Below are 14936 nucleotides of genomic sequence, written 5' to 3'. Positions count from 1 at the left end.
TGTGAAAGGACTGCCAGTGCCAGGTAAAAATAAAGCAGACAATGAATCTATTTTAAATGCACAAATACCAAAACAATGTGTCTATACCAGACGCGAGCAGTGAAACGCGACGCGACAAAAGCAGATAGAAGTCATTATAATCAGTGAGGCTGTCTACACTGGATGTGGATTCGCAATACGCAACATGACAAATTTCCGACAGTAAACTGATGCCCCGTTCAATTTCTGACGTGCTCCAAGCACTCACACAACTCCTGACACAAAGGAGAAATGGATTTGCAACATTCATTTAGTCATGCCCAGTTTAGACACCCTAGAGACAAGAAAATATAATGAGGCATATCTCGCCCTCGGATTCATCAGTAGAAATGTGGTAATGAAGAGAGATCCCATCAAACAGTGTGTTGTGTGCTTCAAAATATTCTGACAGTATGAATCTGTAAGTTAAGATGCCATTTAAAGACTTTCACATCACAAACACAAAGAGAAGCCTGTTGAAGTTGAGAAGTTGTATTTATTACAATGATACAAATAAATCCTATAGGAATTTGTATGCAAGGTCGTGTCTAAGAGTATCTTTATGTGGGTACATCTAGGTGGGGTCTTAAAAATATTTTTTTCTACAAAAGGGGGACCCAACAGAAAAAGTTTGGGAGCCACTGCGTTAAAGGGATAGACCAAAAATAAAAATGTTGTCTTCATTTACTCTCCCTCAAGTTGTTCCAAACCTGAATGAATATCTTTATTCTCCTGAAGACAAAAGAAGATATTTTGAAGAATGGAAGAAACCAAACAGTTGATGGGCTCCATTGACTTCCATGGTATTTTTTTCCATACTATGGTAGTCAATAGGGTCCATCAAATGTTTGGTTACCCATATTCTACTAAGTATCTTATTTTGTGTTCAGCAGAAAAGAGAAATTCATAAAGGTTTGGAATAACTTGAGGGAGAGTAAATGAAGCCAAAATGTAAATTTTTGGGTGAACTATGTACCTTTAATGAAACAAAAACTTTAGCTCAAAACTCAAACTTGTAGTCCTAGAAAAGAGTGGATGAATTGTTACTCAATATCAGCCAAGCAACACTTTCAGAAAAGCATTATCAGGTGAATCAAAAGCAAAGTTATCTAATTTGGTGGTTAAACAAATGCTAGAGAAGTAGGGCTGCTTTATAAAACAAATGTAGTTACACTGACTTTTCCAGTCTATAGCAAGGGAAAGTGAACAGTAAAAACACATTATGCGGATAGAAGTTGTTAAAGAAGCGACACCTGCTGTGCCTCTGAAAGCACACAAAAAATATAAGTCAACTGAACTAACAGAAGTATTTCCACTGAATCATGAGAAACGCATCTGAGCCGAAAGCCTGCAATGAGTAAATAATGAAAGAACAATCTCTTTTTAAGCAATCAGGAAAGAGTTTGAGTTCAAAGTAAACACACTTGCAGAAGTATTTCCAAGTTAATTGGAATGTTGCAGTTGGTATTCAAAGAAATACAAAACCGCCTGTTAGGAGGACAATAAAATATAAAGGCATGCATTCAGATTCTGAAGCACACTATACACCTTCACAGAGAGCATTTATGACATGCTTTTGAGCATCACGTCTTCCCTTCCACAGAACTCACTCAACTTGCCAGTTCAACAGGACCTGTTGGAATTCCACAATGTCTTGACATAAATAAAGCAGTTCTCATTCATTCCCACAGCAGTGTAATCCCTGCCACAGACACACGTGATTTCGATTTAATCTAGTTTTATCCAACTAAAACCTGCCACACGGTTTCAGCATCAACACAGCCAGGCAGATCCATCCTGAAATGACCCCTCGGAAAGGATTCTGTGGACACTCCCCATTACAGGAAGAGGAAAACGAATGTGAAATGTTGCCAAAATCCAATTTAAATACTTCATCCTTAACATTCAATGTGATATAAAATAAAAGAGGAAGGCCCACCTGTACGGTACACTGTAAAAGGGGTGAGAGGGATGAGGTTGGTATTGTTTGGAATATCCTGACTGGCTCCACATGTTTAATCCAAACAGCTCCAAGTGCCAAACTTCCAAACGAATGACTGGATGACTGACACTTGCATTAAGCCCAGTTCTGTTGCTTTCAGTTTAATAGCAAAGTAAATGCAGGCTTCATGAAGGAGAGGAAAACAACGCAAGAAATGGAAAGAATCAGAGTAAAAGGAAAGAGTCCCGAGAAGAGCCCCAATGCAATAGTTCCAGAATCTAAATCTCATCCATTTCTCAAGAGTGAGCAGCAGAGAGGTTTCAGAGCTCCGTGGACGTCAAAACACAGAATAGGTAAAACCAACACATTTCGCCGTTGAAGCAGGCAAAGGCGTAAGCATCGTGATTTTGCTGTCTGTGTGGAGTCTCCTATCTCCGACGCTCCTGTTTCCTCATCAGCCACACACACACACACCAGTCTTCTGCTCTGACGTACCTCTGCACACACTCACAGGGAGGGGGGAAAGAGGAAGGGAGGGGTGAAAAGAGTGAACCTACTCTTTTTGAATCTCTGCCTGTTTCTGTCACAGGATGTGCAGTGTTGTTGGAGGAAGAGGTAGACTGAGCACAGGATGGGAAATATATATCAATGAAAGAGAGAGAGAGAGAGAGAGAGAGAGAGAGAGAGAGAGAGAGAGAGAGAGAGAGAGAGAGAGAGAGAGAATGATCTGGAAATGTAATTGATCAATGAATAAATAAAAAAAACAGGTGCTCTTGAGTTCTACTCTGAGAAAAGAAAAGTCACAGGCTGGGTCCGAAACTGAAAATTGCACAAAGAATGTGTTTTTGCTTTCCACTATGCTGGTTTTTCATTCTTTTCTTTTTTTCAATGTAAACATGCATCGTAATTTTTCAATCAAAATGTCAAAACTCGATCTTCATGCTGAAACAGACAAATGCAGGGCATTTATTGCAAGCTAGGATTCAGATCTGCCTCCATTCAATAAAAAAGGATGGAAAAAAGGATGGATCCATTTTACTTGATATATACGCCACAATACATAAAAACGATCTGTTACGTTGTTAAATCGAGACTTAAAAGGTTTAAATATAGAAAAAGAAAAGTATAAACTAAAGTGTGAGTGGCATAAGAAAGAACGTTTCTGCTGGCAGAAGAAAAGGATCTCATTTAGGCCTTCACTGGCATTGAATGTGAATTTAAGTGAAATATTTGAAAGCTAAAACTTTGGCTCCACAAAGCAGAGATTAAAATAAGAGTACATATTTCATAGTCTGTCTCCTCCCAGATGGGATTTGTTTTTAGTTAGTGTCAGCACGAAGAAGCATTAAAATAACTCATATTCATTCCTGCTTTGTCTACTTTCAAGTTGTCTTAAAGTCGGCATGAAATAAAAATTCATCCTATCTGTTTTGGTAAATGCACGTTATGGAATGATTAATCCTTGTATGTTTATTTTTTAATAATATTTAATCAAAATGTTCACAGTAATTCTGGTGAATATGACAGATTTCTCTGGACTCCATTTAGTCCACTTAAGAGAATTATGGATATTATGAAAAGGAGCACATAGTCGTGACATTCTTCAAAATAAATTAAATTACATGGGTGATCGAGGTAAATGATGGCAGAATATTTATTTTAAAGCTGCATAAAACAGAAGTTTCTTCCCTATTGTGATGTATATTCGAGTGAAACGGCTTCTCGAACAATAAAAAAATGTAGGGCGGGACTTGATTTTGTCCATCAGGAATTGATTGGATGGTTGTGGTTTGCTATTGGTGGATGTCATGTGAGTGAAAGGTTGTTCCGCCCTCACACCAGTAAACTTGAGAAGAGAAGAGAAGAGAAGAGAAGAGAAGAGAAGAGAAGAGAAGAGAAGAGAAGAGAAGAGAAGAGAAGAGAAGAGAAGAGAAGAGATGATGTCACTGAAAAAAGATTACAGGGTCAAATTCATCAACAAAAAAAAACTTATGTTCATGGAAGATCATTTATAATAAATACTGCAAAAACAATGTCAATTTTAATTTTTATGGTGACTAAGTTAACCCTGCAAATCTTTGCAAAATCAATATTAGAAATAAATCGGAGATCAACAGATGTGTATTTGAAATATCCTTCTTTTTAAGAGGACAGATCATCCTCTTCTCTATGTGCAATTACATGGAAATCCCTCCTTGGGGCATTGAAGGGTTGTCAGTGCTTTATTTAAATCAGTGAGTAAAAGTTAGAGTAATGAGCTGCATTAAATAAGCCACAGAGGTTAAGCTGGCTAGCCAGTGACTGGCATAATTACGTGTCCTCCATCACTACTCACCACAGAAACTACCTCATGATTACACATCGTAATACATGCAATGCATATGATTCCATATATGACGATGCAACGTCATATCCTAATTTGATCCCGATTGAATCTGCACCAAACACACCACTGTCATGGATTTTCCTTGAAGCTGTGCCCATGTTCATCACAGACGTGTGAGCGGTCATAAGATTTTTGAATGTGTGTTCTGGTCAATGTTATCAGCTAAAGGGAAGTGTTTGATTAGTGACGTACACACAGCTTATTGGCAGCACACAGCAGTCTGAAGAACATACAGGCATCAAAGTCAAGAGGACATCTTCCCTGATGTGTGAGGATTTGCCCTATAAATCTCACCACCAGCCTCTTTCTCTGTGTCAACACAGAAACCCAAGCTCACTGAGTTATGACCTTCTGTAGACTATTCTGGTACACTGAACGAGTTCAGACTCGCAAGACGTTATTAAAAGCAAAGTAATATGACCCGATAATTAACAACAAATATCCTAATTTAAGAGGCTTCCATACAAAATCACTCCTAGAGACAATATTTGTGTTTCAAGACATTTGACTCAAAACATTAAAAAACGAATAAAACCCAATACCACAGGAAGCTGCAAACACTACCCTTTGAAAAAAAGATTATGGCCGATACTTTTTTTAAAATGTATTTTAAAGACGTCTCTTATGCTCAATGTGAGATATTACTAAAATTTAAAATAACTTATTTCAAATATTTTAAAATGTACTTTATTCCTATGACGCAAAGATGAATTTTCAGCATCATTAGTCTCCAGCCTTCAGTGTCACATGATCCTTCTGATGATAATTTGCTGCTCAAGAAACATTTATCAATGTGGAAAACAGTTCTGCTGCTTAATATTTTTCTGGAAACTGACACATTATTTCAGTTTTCTTAGATGAACCGAAAGTTAAAACAGACAGCATTTATTTGAAATAGTAACAGACTTCAAAATTGCAACAAAAAACATCTTACTGACCCCAAACTGCTGAACAGTGTATAGTAGCATTCACTTAACACAAAATAAACACAACAACTAAACATCTATATTTTAGTCAAAAAAGTATGGTGTATCTTACTACTGCAGTCTCAAGAGCATCTATGAACCAGATATTTTATTCCAGATCTCAGCAGACTCACAGACCTTACTATTTTTACACATCGTACTACGAGATAGCCTGCAGGGCTTAACCACACTATTACACAAACACTTATGCTCAGAGAAATATTCGACAGCAATATGAATATCAATAGAAATTTTAAATCTGCTCAAAAAAAGTTTAAATGTGATTAAATCAAATATGCCTTGACAACTGTATTAAATCAAGTAACAGATATTGATTTTCAACTTTATAATCAATGAATGAATTATGATTAAGTTTAATCTCCAAATGTAAATCTGCTTCTTCCCTGTTAATACAAATCTTTAAATAATATCATGAGACAGACCAGGACTCCTGTTTCAGAATAAAATAAAAGGTATTTGGTAGGCTACTTCTCTGAAAGAACCTCGTGATGATGTTCATGTTTTACCCAGTATGATGCTATGATGCATGTGACAGAACGACCCAATACTAACTTGTTGGAATTCATATTTTCCTCAGTGCATTCAGAATCCAATATCAGTCAATGTGAGTGTGTGTGTGTGCAACGAACCAGTTAATCAGCATCTTTCATTAAAGCTCTATTAACATCCATTACCTCCTTAACAAACAGTCACTGACCTAGTTGATAAAAAAACATGGCATTTCAGTGTAATGGTCAAAACATCAAAGGTTCAATTTTAAACTACATATGGATGCACTAAATCAAAGTTTTCACAGACCCGACAAATCTTCATTTCACAGGCTTTGGACTTCACTGAAAAGCTGAAATTGGAATAATCTCTCACTGTGAAAGGTGTCTGTGGGGAAGATTTCTTTCGGTGGGTAAACAGGACACATTTCTTCATGCCACACTTTGGGAAGAAAACACCAGGCATCTGATTCCTACTGAATCCAGATAAAATAGGCATATGCATTTTGGGATGTACATTGTACTGTACAATTAAAAGAAAGCATGTCTATTATGCTTGAATTGGTCATATCGTGGTAATTGATAATAGCAAAAAGTTATGAGTAAACAACCTTTCAATACCATTTATTGGAAGTGACTTTATTTATAAGTGATGTTTTCAGAGCGCCGATTAAATACACGTTGAAAACTCGTTCATTTGTCTTTACAAAGTTAACATGTTTTCAAAGTGCTTAGAAACTGCTAGAATTTCATATAGCAATCATGCACATAAGCACTTTACAACAGGGGTGTCCAAACACAGTCCTGGATCCGAATCGCCCCTGTCCTGCAGAGTTTAGCTAGACTTGCCTCAACACTCCTGCCTGGAAGTTTCTCGTATCCCTCGTAAAACCTTGATTAGCTGGTTCAGGTGTATTTAATTGGGGTTTAATTGGCCCTCCAAGAGCAGGATTGGACACCACTGCTTTACAATCTCTTACAACTGTCTTGAATAGACTTTGAGGCACATAGTCACAGAGTCTACAAGTATGTAGCATGAATAATATAGACTGACCTGAATGTTATTTGAAAGAAACTAATTTACTTGTCAAGTGAACCTGTTTTTGTCATTGCAACTAATAGAAAATGTAACGCATAAATAAAAAAATATGAATACCTAAAACCTCTGTCGCCACCTGCTTTTTTCTGATAATGTGAGGTTTTAAATCCAGTATTTAGCAGTAGTTTTAATACTTTGCCCTAATATATTAATCAGTACAACAGTGATACCCACTATGGAAGAATTTCATGATTCAGAAATAATGAAACAGCCTGGTGCTATCAAAGAGACTTCAAACAGCAATAATTATGAATAATTCAAGACGCAGAAAGAACAGAGATCATTTTAGGTTGGATATTCTTCCAATAGTTTGGTCTTCAAAACCTCTTTATGCACCGATGACACATCCCACGACAATATGAATGTGCAGTGTTTCTGTGCTTAATCAAAGCAAATGTGAAGAAAATGACCTAAACATGAGATCTTCTCGCTTGAATCATGTTAGACGTCACATCACCGCGAACATCAAGCACCAGCCGGTCTTTTCCTGTCCTCATTAAAGACTTAAAGCGGCACTATGCAGGATTTCCGGTTTTGTCAAACAGCGCCCCCTAGAGTCGTTGTAGAGAACTTGTATTTAACGATACTGTCGTAAATACAACTCGCGCAGAGCGTATCTGCACTCACGGCCTCTGCACTTTATAATAATAAAGTGGCCTACCGCGTTAGCCTTATCTGAGCCTAAATGCCAGATGACATCAAAAAAGTTACATCATGTACGTCGCATTATTTCGTAACAATGTCCGTTATGATGTTGTTAGACATGATTATTGCAATTTATTATAATAGTTTGCAAATTGCGCTCATTTACACTATTTACAATGTGTAGGCTTATTTATGTCCCGATAATTATGTGAGATATTGACAACTGTTCTCATGATAATCGCAGGAATCAACTTTAACAGTGAAAGACTGACTGAGTGGGACTCTTGTCCAGTTCCTCGCGCTGTCAGATTCTCGTTACCTTTTTCTAGACTCTTCCGACCGCGCTTTCTTCGTTTTTTTCGCCATTCTGAAAAGGCAGGTCCGATATTTACTTGTGTCTGACTCCTTGCTCGGTCAGTCTGCCGTTTCCTCTTTCTCTGTTCCTCCGACAATGCTTTTCTAGCTTTCTGCTTCTTATATGCTGGCTTAGCCATGACGATAGTTGTTCTTATAGCTAGCCGGATCCTGGATGGGGGCGTGTATGTGTGTAATGTGTGCAGTGCCGTAAAGCAATTCGTTACATCGCGAGAGCTTAAATCACGCGATACTTCCTGACGGCGGTCCGCCGGCCCAAAGTTGCAAGTGCAGTTTTTCCACTCACAGGCACCGGGGGGGGGGCGAGACGACCACCATTCAACTCGAAAAGAGTCATATAACCATTCCAATAACTCCGAAGCTGTTCAGTTAAGCTAAAAAAAACTGCATAGTGCTGCTTTAAAGAAGTATCTTGGATGAAAACGAGGGCTTGAAGATGATCAGCAAACAGGAAGGGCAGAATTTTTACAGCACTAATGCTGCATAGCATTTTATCTAATTAAAACAAAAGTTAGATTTGCAAACAGGACATTAAATTACCAAGATCTTTGGCATTAGTTATGAAAGATGAATTGCAACTAATTATCAAAGACAATTATCAAATTCATTTGTTTGCATTCCTGCAACTGTTGCAGTTTCCTTTGACTGGAGCAGTTAATATAATGCATAAAGCTTAGAGAAAACCTCATTAGTACTAGATTGGGGGGGGGGGGGTACTTTGAGAAAGGTACTTTGGTACTCAAGGTACCCAAAGGTACTCAAAGGTACTTTGAGAAAGAAAAAGGTACTTTGCCAACAAGTTGATACCAAGATTAAACAGCTTGAGGCATTCTGATTGGCTGTCAATGTTTTTATTATTCATCAGCTGGAAAAAAATTGAACGGATTCAAATGATATCGTTCCTCTGTGTTGTTATTGTTATAGCTGGTGTGGACTTCCCTATTCTCATATAATTAGAATGATTATTAAAACTTTAAAATATATTTTTAGTTATATAACATAGTTACAGTTGCCATAGCTATAACACCCCGTTCAAAAATGGTATTTAGCGGTTTCATCCAAACAAAACAAGGCATTTATCAGTATTCACTTATCTGTATGCACCTGTGGCCAGTCATCTATCTCAATAACATTTATTGAATGGTATCCAATCCCGTTTGCCTCTTTAAATAGTAACTGTAGACCGAATCAGCAGTCTGCAGTTCATCAAGTTCTCTTCACTAGCACACTAGTTAACACTCCAAGAACAGCGTTGGTTAATAAAACTTCTTGTGTTTTATATTTTTGTGAATGAGATACTATATTTTTAACTGAAATACAGGGATGCCAAATTGCACCACATCCTCTAAACAGATCAGAACGGTGTCAGAGACATGTACCTGTCTGTCGCGAAGATGACTCTGTCCGTCTCTGGCCATGCAACCCTGTGTCTGACCAGCACCGTCTCATGACCCGAGTCCCCTTCACGACCACAGCAGTTCCCCATTCCCGACCTTGTCTCTGTCCGTATATCTCCTGTCTCTGCCAGTCCAAGTCTGCCAGGGACGGACACACGATCTGATGCTGCACTAAGATGCCAATGCTAATGTTTGCAGTGAGGGCGCCAGGAGTTCAGGGAGCCAACGCCTCCGGTTTTCACAAAGCATGCCTTTAGCTAGCCTAATCTGCCTCTCAATTTCTCCTTTGTCCCGCCACCTCCAGCTAGTGTTCTGTCCTTCAGAGCCCACTGAGTCAGAGCCACTGATATCCATCACAAGCAGACATGACAGAGAACACTTTTCCATAAGCATTCCCACAGTGAGACATCACAAACCATATAAAATAAGTGCTTAACAAGTGATGTCAGGGCTCGACCATAAGGACTGCCCGATGGCCCTCAGACAGCGCGCAGATACTGAAGTGAATTCACTTTCACGTCGTCTTTTGCTTGAGCAGACATATTATCACTAAATCATGTCAAAATGTCCATATTGGCGAGTATCCTTGTAAACATAGTCTGTTACGTCTTAAGTAAATGTAAGCAGTTGAGAAATAAAACGCACGTGTAACAGTATATTGGATCCGTGCAGCTCTTAAAGTGACAGCGGCCTAATAAACCTGCTGCTGTCTGTGCTTTTAATGTTAAGAAACTCACTCACTGCTCTTGACTAAACAACTTTTGTAACTTTAATAAGGATTAATCTACATTTAATTTATACAGCTAAGACTATATGCAGTGTTATCTTACATTCGATTATTTAATTTCTCTACCTGAAAACTACTGTTAGACATAACTGAAAAGCACTGTTGATTTTATTTGTGTGTTTGTTCTATTGTATTTATTTCTGCTATTGCTCGTAATTTGATTATTTGTTTTTATTTTATTACTGACAGTTTACTTGTAAAAAAAATATTTACAATTTAAATTAATTAAGCAAGTAGGTTTTGATGTCATAACCTTATTTATGAAGGTTATGGGTCAAAAACAACGAAAACAATGACAAGGCCTATTTTTTATTTTTTTTATTTTTTTGTGGTTGGGCCAGTGAAAATTTTGTCAGGGCAAGTAAAAAAAAAAAAAATTCTTCAGGTTGAGCCCTGGATATGCTCTGACCTTGAAAAGAAATACTCTATCAAGAGAATATTTTTTATTATTTAATTACTTTTTTATATAATGTATCTTTTTTTTTCATAATGTACTGCCAAAAGAGAGCATTTGAGGGTTTTCAATTCAGAAATCCCCTCCTGTGGTCTATGAGATATAGATTCAGGTAAAAGAGTGCAGATTGTGAGCCAGATCATTTGGTGAGCTGACAGCTATAGGTGGAGTGTCCTCTACCAGCATCACATATGGGACAAGGTTAAACAGATGTGAAAAAATCTTTTCTCATAAGACCCTCTCTTTCTCTCTGCAGGTCATTTGAATTGACTTGTCTTGCACAGCTATGATAGCAGCAAAAATTACAATGCAATCAGAGAGTCTGGGGGAAATTCTGACCGTATCTTCAATCACAAACAAGCCAGAGTGATGATGGATATTTAGCTCAGAGTTCTTTCTCTGCTCGAGAAAAAAGCTTCCTCTGCAATTATGAGTCATCAACTTTTTGTGGTGTGATTGTTTGGATGTCCAGCATTTTCATCTGCTGTTTAAAGTTTGTATGCCTAATGAATTTAAACTAGTATCTACTTTCAAAAATGAAATGAAGATTCTACATGTATGCATGAACATTATCAATATGTAATTATGTTTGAAGTATCTTTACTCAACTTTTCCCACTGCTGTCTAAAGTTTTGATGCCGAATTAATTTAATATTTATTCTTAAAATATGTACATAAGATCTTACCAGATATAATGACCTCTTCTGCTCACCTAGGCTGCATTAATTTGATCAAAATAACCTTTAGATAACCTTTGATAGCAGAACAGAATTTTTCGCATCATTACTCCAGGCTTCAGTGTCACATGATCCTTCAGAAATCCATCTAATATGCGGATTTGCTGCTCAAGAAACATTTCTTATTATTATCAGTGTTAAAAACAGTTGTGCTGCTTAATATCTTTTGCAAAAACTGTGATACATTTTTTTAGGATTCTTTGATGAATATTAAGAACAGTATTATTTAAAATAGAAATGGTTTGTGTTTGTATTTTGTTGGAAACATTACATTCTAAATGTCTTTACTGTCACTTTTGATCAATTTAAAGCATCCTTGCTGAATAAAAGCATCAATTTATTTAGATAGCCTGAGAATCAGAAAAGCCTATTCTGTGTTTGCACACTGAGAAAATGATTTTTTTGGCGAATAACATGTATTTATTGTATTCATCTTCAGTATTATAGTTGTATGTGAACCACAAGTTGTCATAGTAATAGAACTAAAGCTTTGGTTTCTGAAAGACTTTTTTAGAAATGAACAGCAACTGAATTGCCTATTTTCTTCAAAACCACTGAATACTCTGTGTCTCCCAATATCCACATTTCAGTGCTCGCAGTCTCAAAATTTCCTTCATGAAGGTCACATCACTTCATGTCAAACAAGTGATAAAAAAAACAAGGTTCACATGGACTTTCAACTCGACGGATGTAAGAATATTAATAAAACAAAAGTAGTAAGTCTCACACTCCCTAGGTGATGGCGATGTAAGTCAAGAGTAACAGTAAAGACAGGATCTGAGAATCAAGTTACAAAGACAATGTGCTCAGTGGATTTCTCCCACTCTCACAGCCTGGAGGGCACATTAATATGTAATAGCTCAGGAAAGCTCACTCATTTTTATCATAAAGAGATTCATTAATATGAACCAAACTGAGCTGCTTGGCTCACACGATCCTTAAGGCCGAAAAAAATATCCTAGTTTCATATCCTAAGGGTCTGAGCTGTGCATGATTAATCATTTAGTTGCTATGGAACTTAAAATCAAACACAAACAGTTCATAAAAAATTGATAAGATAAACCAAGTGTTTTCTGATAAGCATGTACTACATTCATTTGATGTTTCTACATTTGAGCTGTGATATCATAACCTTATCATTATCAAGACCTGTTGAAAACCAAAAGTGTTACTCAGCGTTGTATTCTTTTGAAGTCATAAAGCAGGATTCTCATTTCCACCCCCTGCTGACTGTTAGGATAACTACAGTCTGGCTATCATCCTCACAGTTCACAAACAACACGTTTGAACATATGTTTATGAGTCTGGCAGAATATCTTAGGAAAATGTGCCTGATTCATAGCGTCGAAGTATAGTAAGACTTTATATAAGAGATAAAAAACTACATTTATTCTGTTCATCATGTAAAACGATTGTGTCTCTTCAGAAAAAGTGGACGAAACTGCTAAATATCTTTATGGACTTTTTGAAGCATCAAAGTGGTAGTTGCGTATCTGTCAATGGAGGGACAGAAAACTCTCAGATTTCATCAAAAAGATTTTCATTTGTGTTCTAAAGATGAACGAAAGTCTTACTGGTTTGGAACGACATAAAGATGAGAAATTAATGACAGAATTTTCATTTTTGGGTTTACTATCCCTTTAATCAGAAGCAAATAGTTCCTTTAGTACACCAGCACATTGCTTTTAACCAACCCCTAAAATAATTCAAAGTGAATTGTAACAGAACACTTTCTGTCCACATTAGTAGTTTTTGGACAAGATCACAGAGAGCTAATCAGTCATTTGTCTGTCTATACTACAAGCGAAAATGTTGCGTGATGCAAGTAAATTAGCTTTAATCCCTTTTTGCTTTATTGCATCTCACCTGATGGGGAAATAATAAGGCCCATTCCTAATCATTTTTGCATGGAGAGAAGAAAAGAGTGCAGATAATGATCATCAGAGAAATCAGGCCTATCTTGTTTTACATAACATTAGCTAGCTGATATAATGGATCAGCGTAAACCAACACCAAGGGGGCCAAAAAAAATGCATTTAATGCAAAGTAAACAGCTTTACAGCAAAGGTTCATGTAGCAGTAATAAGGTATTCTCAATGAATACAGTTCTTCACTGTATTGTATGAGGTTCAGGTAAAAAAATGAAAGATGAAGGGAGAGAAAGTATACAACCATTCAAAAGTTTGGTGTCAAGGTTTTTTTTAATTTAGGAATTTTTACTTTTATTCAGGACGAATGCAATAAAATGATCAAAATATATTTAAACTTCTCATAATAACATAAAAGGGTCTTTAATGTCTTGTGTTGCGCATTGCTGTCAAACAAACTAAAACCAAAAGTGCGTTAAAGTTCAGGTACAAGTCAAAACATTAACTTTGTTCAAGTTGCACACTGAATATGGGTTAGAGCTCTTCATTTTAAACTCTTTATTCTACAAATGTGTACTTACATGCACTTACACTGTACTTATCTAAGAAAATACTGGGTAACATAAGGAAACTGCATGGGTTAAGGTTAGGTTTAGAGGTAGGTTCAGGGTTAGTTATTACACAGTTATTGTAATTACTGTAATAAGTGCATCTTACGTACATCTGGCAGTTCTACCAGCTGTCTGAAAAGGACAATAAATGACAGCAACCCTAATAGCAATGACGATTTTAGTTCATTTCTTCCCTTCCTCCCTAAAAGCCCAAGCTTAATGTCCAAATCGGCGATAGGACATGCTCGATAATAAAAAAGAGTTATTAAAACTGCATTAAGCCACGAAAGTGATACTTGTAAATCTCAAAGTAGTTTAGGATGTGGCTTATATTCCCGTCCTGTCTGTCAGTCATGCAATATCACACCTTTACACGCATCTGGGAAACTGGTTTTCCCAAGGAGAGCAACAACACTGCATTAAAGCAGCAGAGACAACGCACAATACGTGTCAGATGTGCTTCATCAAGTGCTGCCAGCATTTTTCACAGCCCATCTCTCAGACACACACTCCTACGGTGTATCCTCCATCATATCTCCCTCTAAAGATCATTCGTCAGCTTCTCCTTCTCTAGGGCTGGGAATGGAAAGGACAACAATAATCAGAAGGTGGATCATCTGACTGTCACAATACAGGATAAATCTTTACGTCAAATCCTGAGACAACACAACATTCCCTCACAGAGAATGCAGCTTTAACTTATCAAAGTTAATTATTTACTTGATCCACAGGATCCCAAGTTTATTTCCTCTTTATTGCACAGGATTTACTGTTGCGTGATAGGACACTCCTACTGCTGGATACCCAAATGTTACTAGTGGGCTGCAAAACTTTACAGACTGTTTTAAAAGCAGCTTCAGAGTAACTGAATCAGTGATGCAAACTTCATCAAATATGAGACTTCAAATTCTGCTGTAAAGCAGCTCTAAAAAGACAATGTCATCATTCAGTTCGGTTCAATACATCTGTAAGGTTCATCAATTACGACTTGCAGTGTGATTAGAGAACAGATAGTGAATGAGAATGAAACTAAGATACATGTGGATTGCAATAAAGGTGTGAGTTTCAGGGCAACAGTTTAAACAGTGTAATATCTGCTAGTCTGCGTTACTGCAAATGCCCACATTGGCACATGTCCTCATA

General features: G+C 37.1%; 1 protein-coding gene across 12 annotated transcripts in view; it reads right to left on the bottom strand.

Moving 5' to 3' along the window:
- plekha7a (pleckstrin homology domain containing, family A member 7a) overlaps window positions 1-14936 on the bottom strand; it is a 93547-nt gene that overhangs the window by 75570 nt on the left and 3041 nt on the right. For 3 of the 12 annotated variants that reach the window (XM_077194473.1, XM_077194478.1, XM_077194480.1), the window contains exon 1: window positions 1958-2448. The exons of the other annotated variants lie outside the window; for them this stretch is intronic. In XM_077194473.1, coding sequence (XP_077050588.1) covers window positions 1958-2031 — 74 coding nt within the window. In that variant the 5' untranslated portion in view covers window positions 2032-2448. Of the gene's footprint in view, window positions 1-1957; window positions 2449-14936 lie in introns of those variants that run through there. 12 annotated transcript variants of the gene reach the window in all.

The sequence above is a fragment of the Siphateles boraxobius genome, unplaced genomic scaffold (genome assembly GCF_051911475.1).
Source record: "Siphateles boraxobius isolate OS27281-9 unplaced genomic scaffold, OSU_SipBor_1 32, whole genome shotgun sequence".
In the NCBI taxonomy this organism is placed as follows: Eukaryota; Metazoa; Chordata; class Actinopteri; order Cypriniformes; family Leuciscidae; genus Siphateles; species Siphateles boraxobius.
This window is presented reverse-complemented; position numbering and strand designations above follow the sequence as displayed.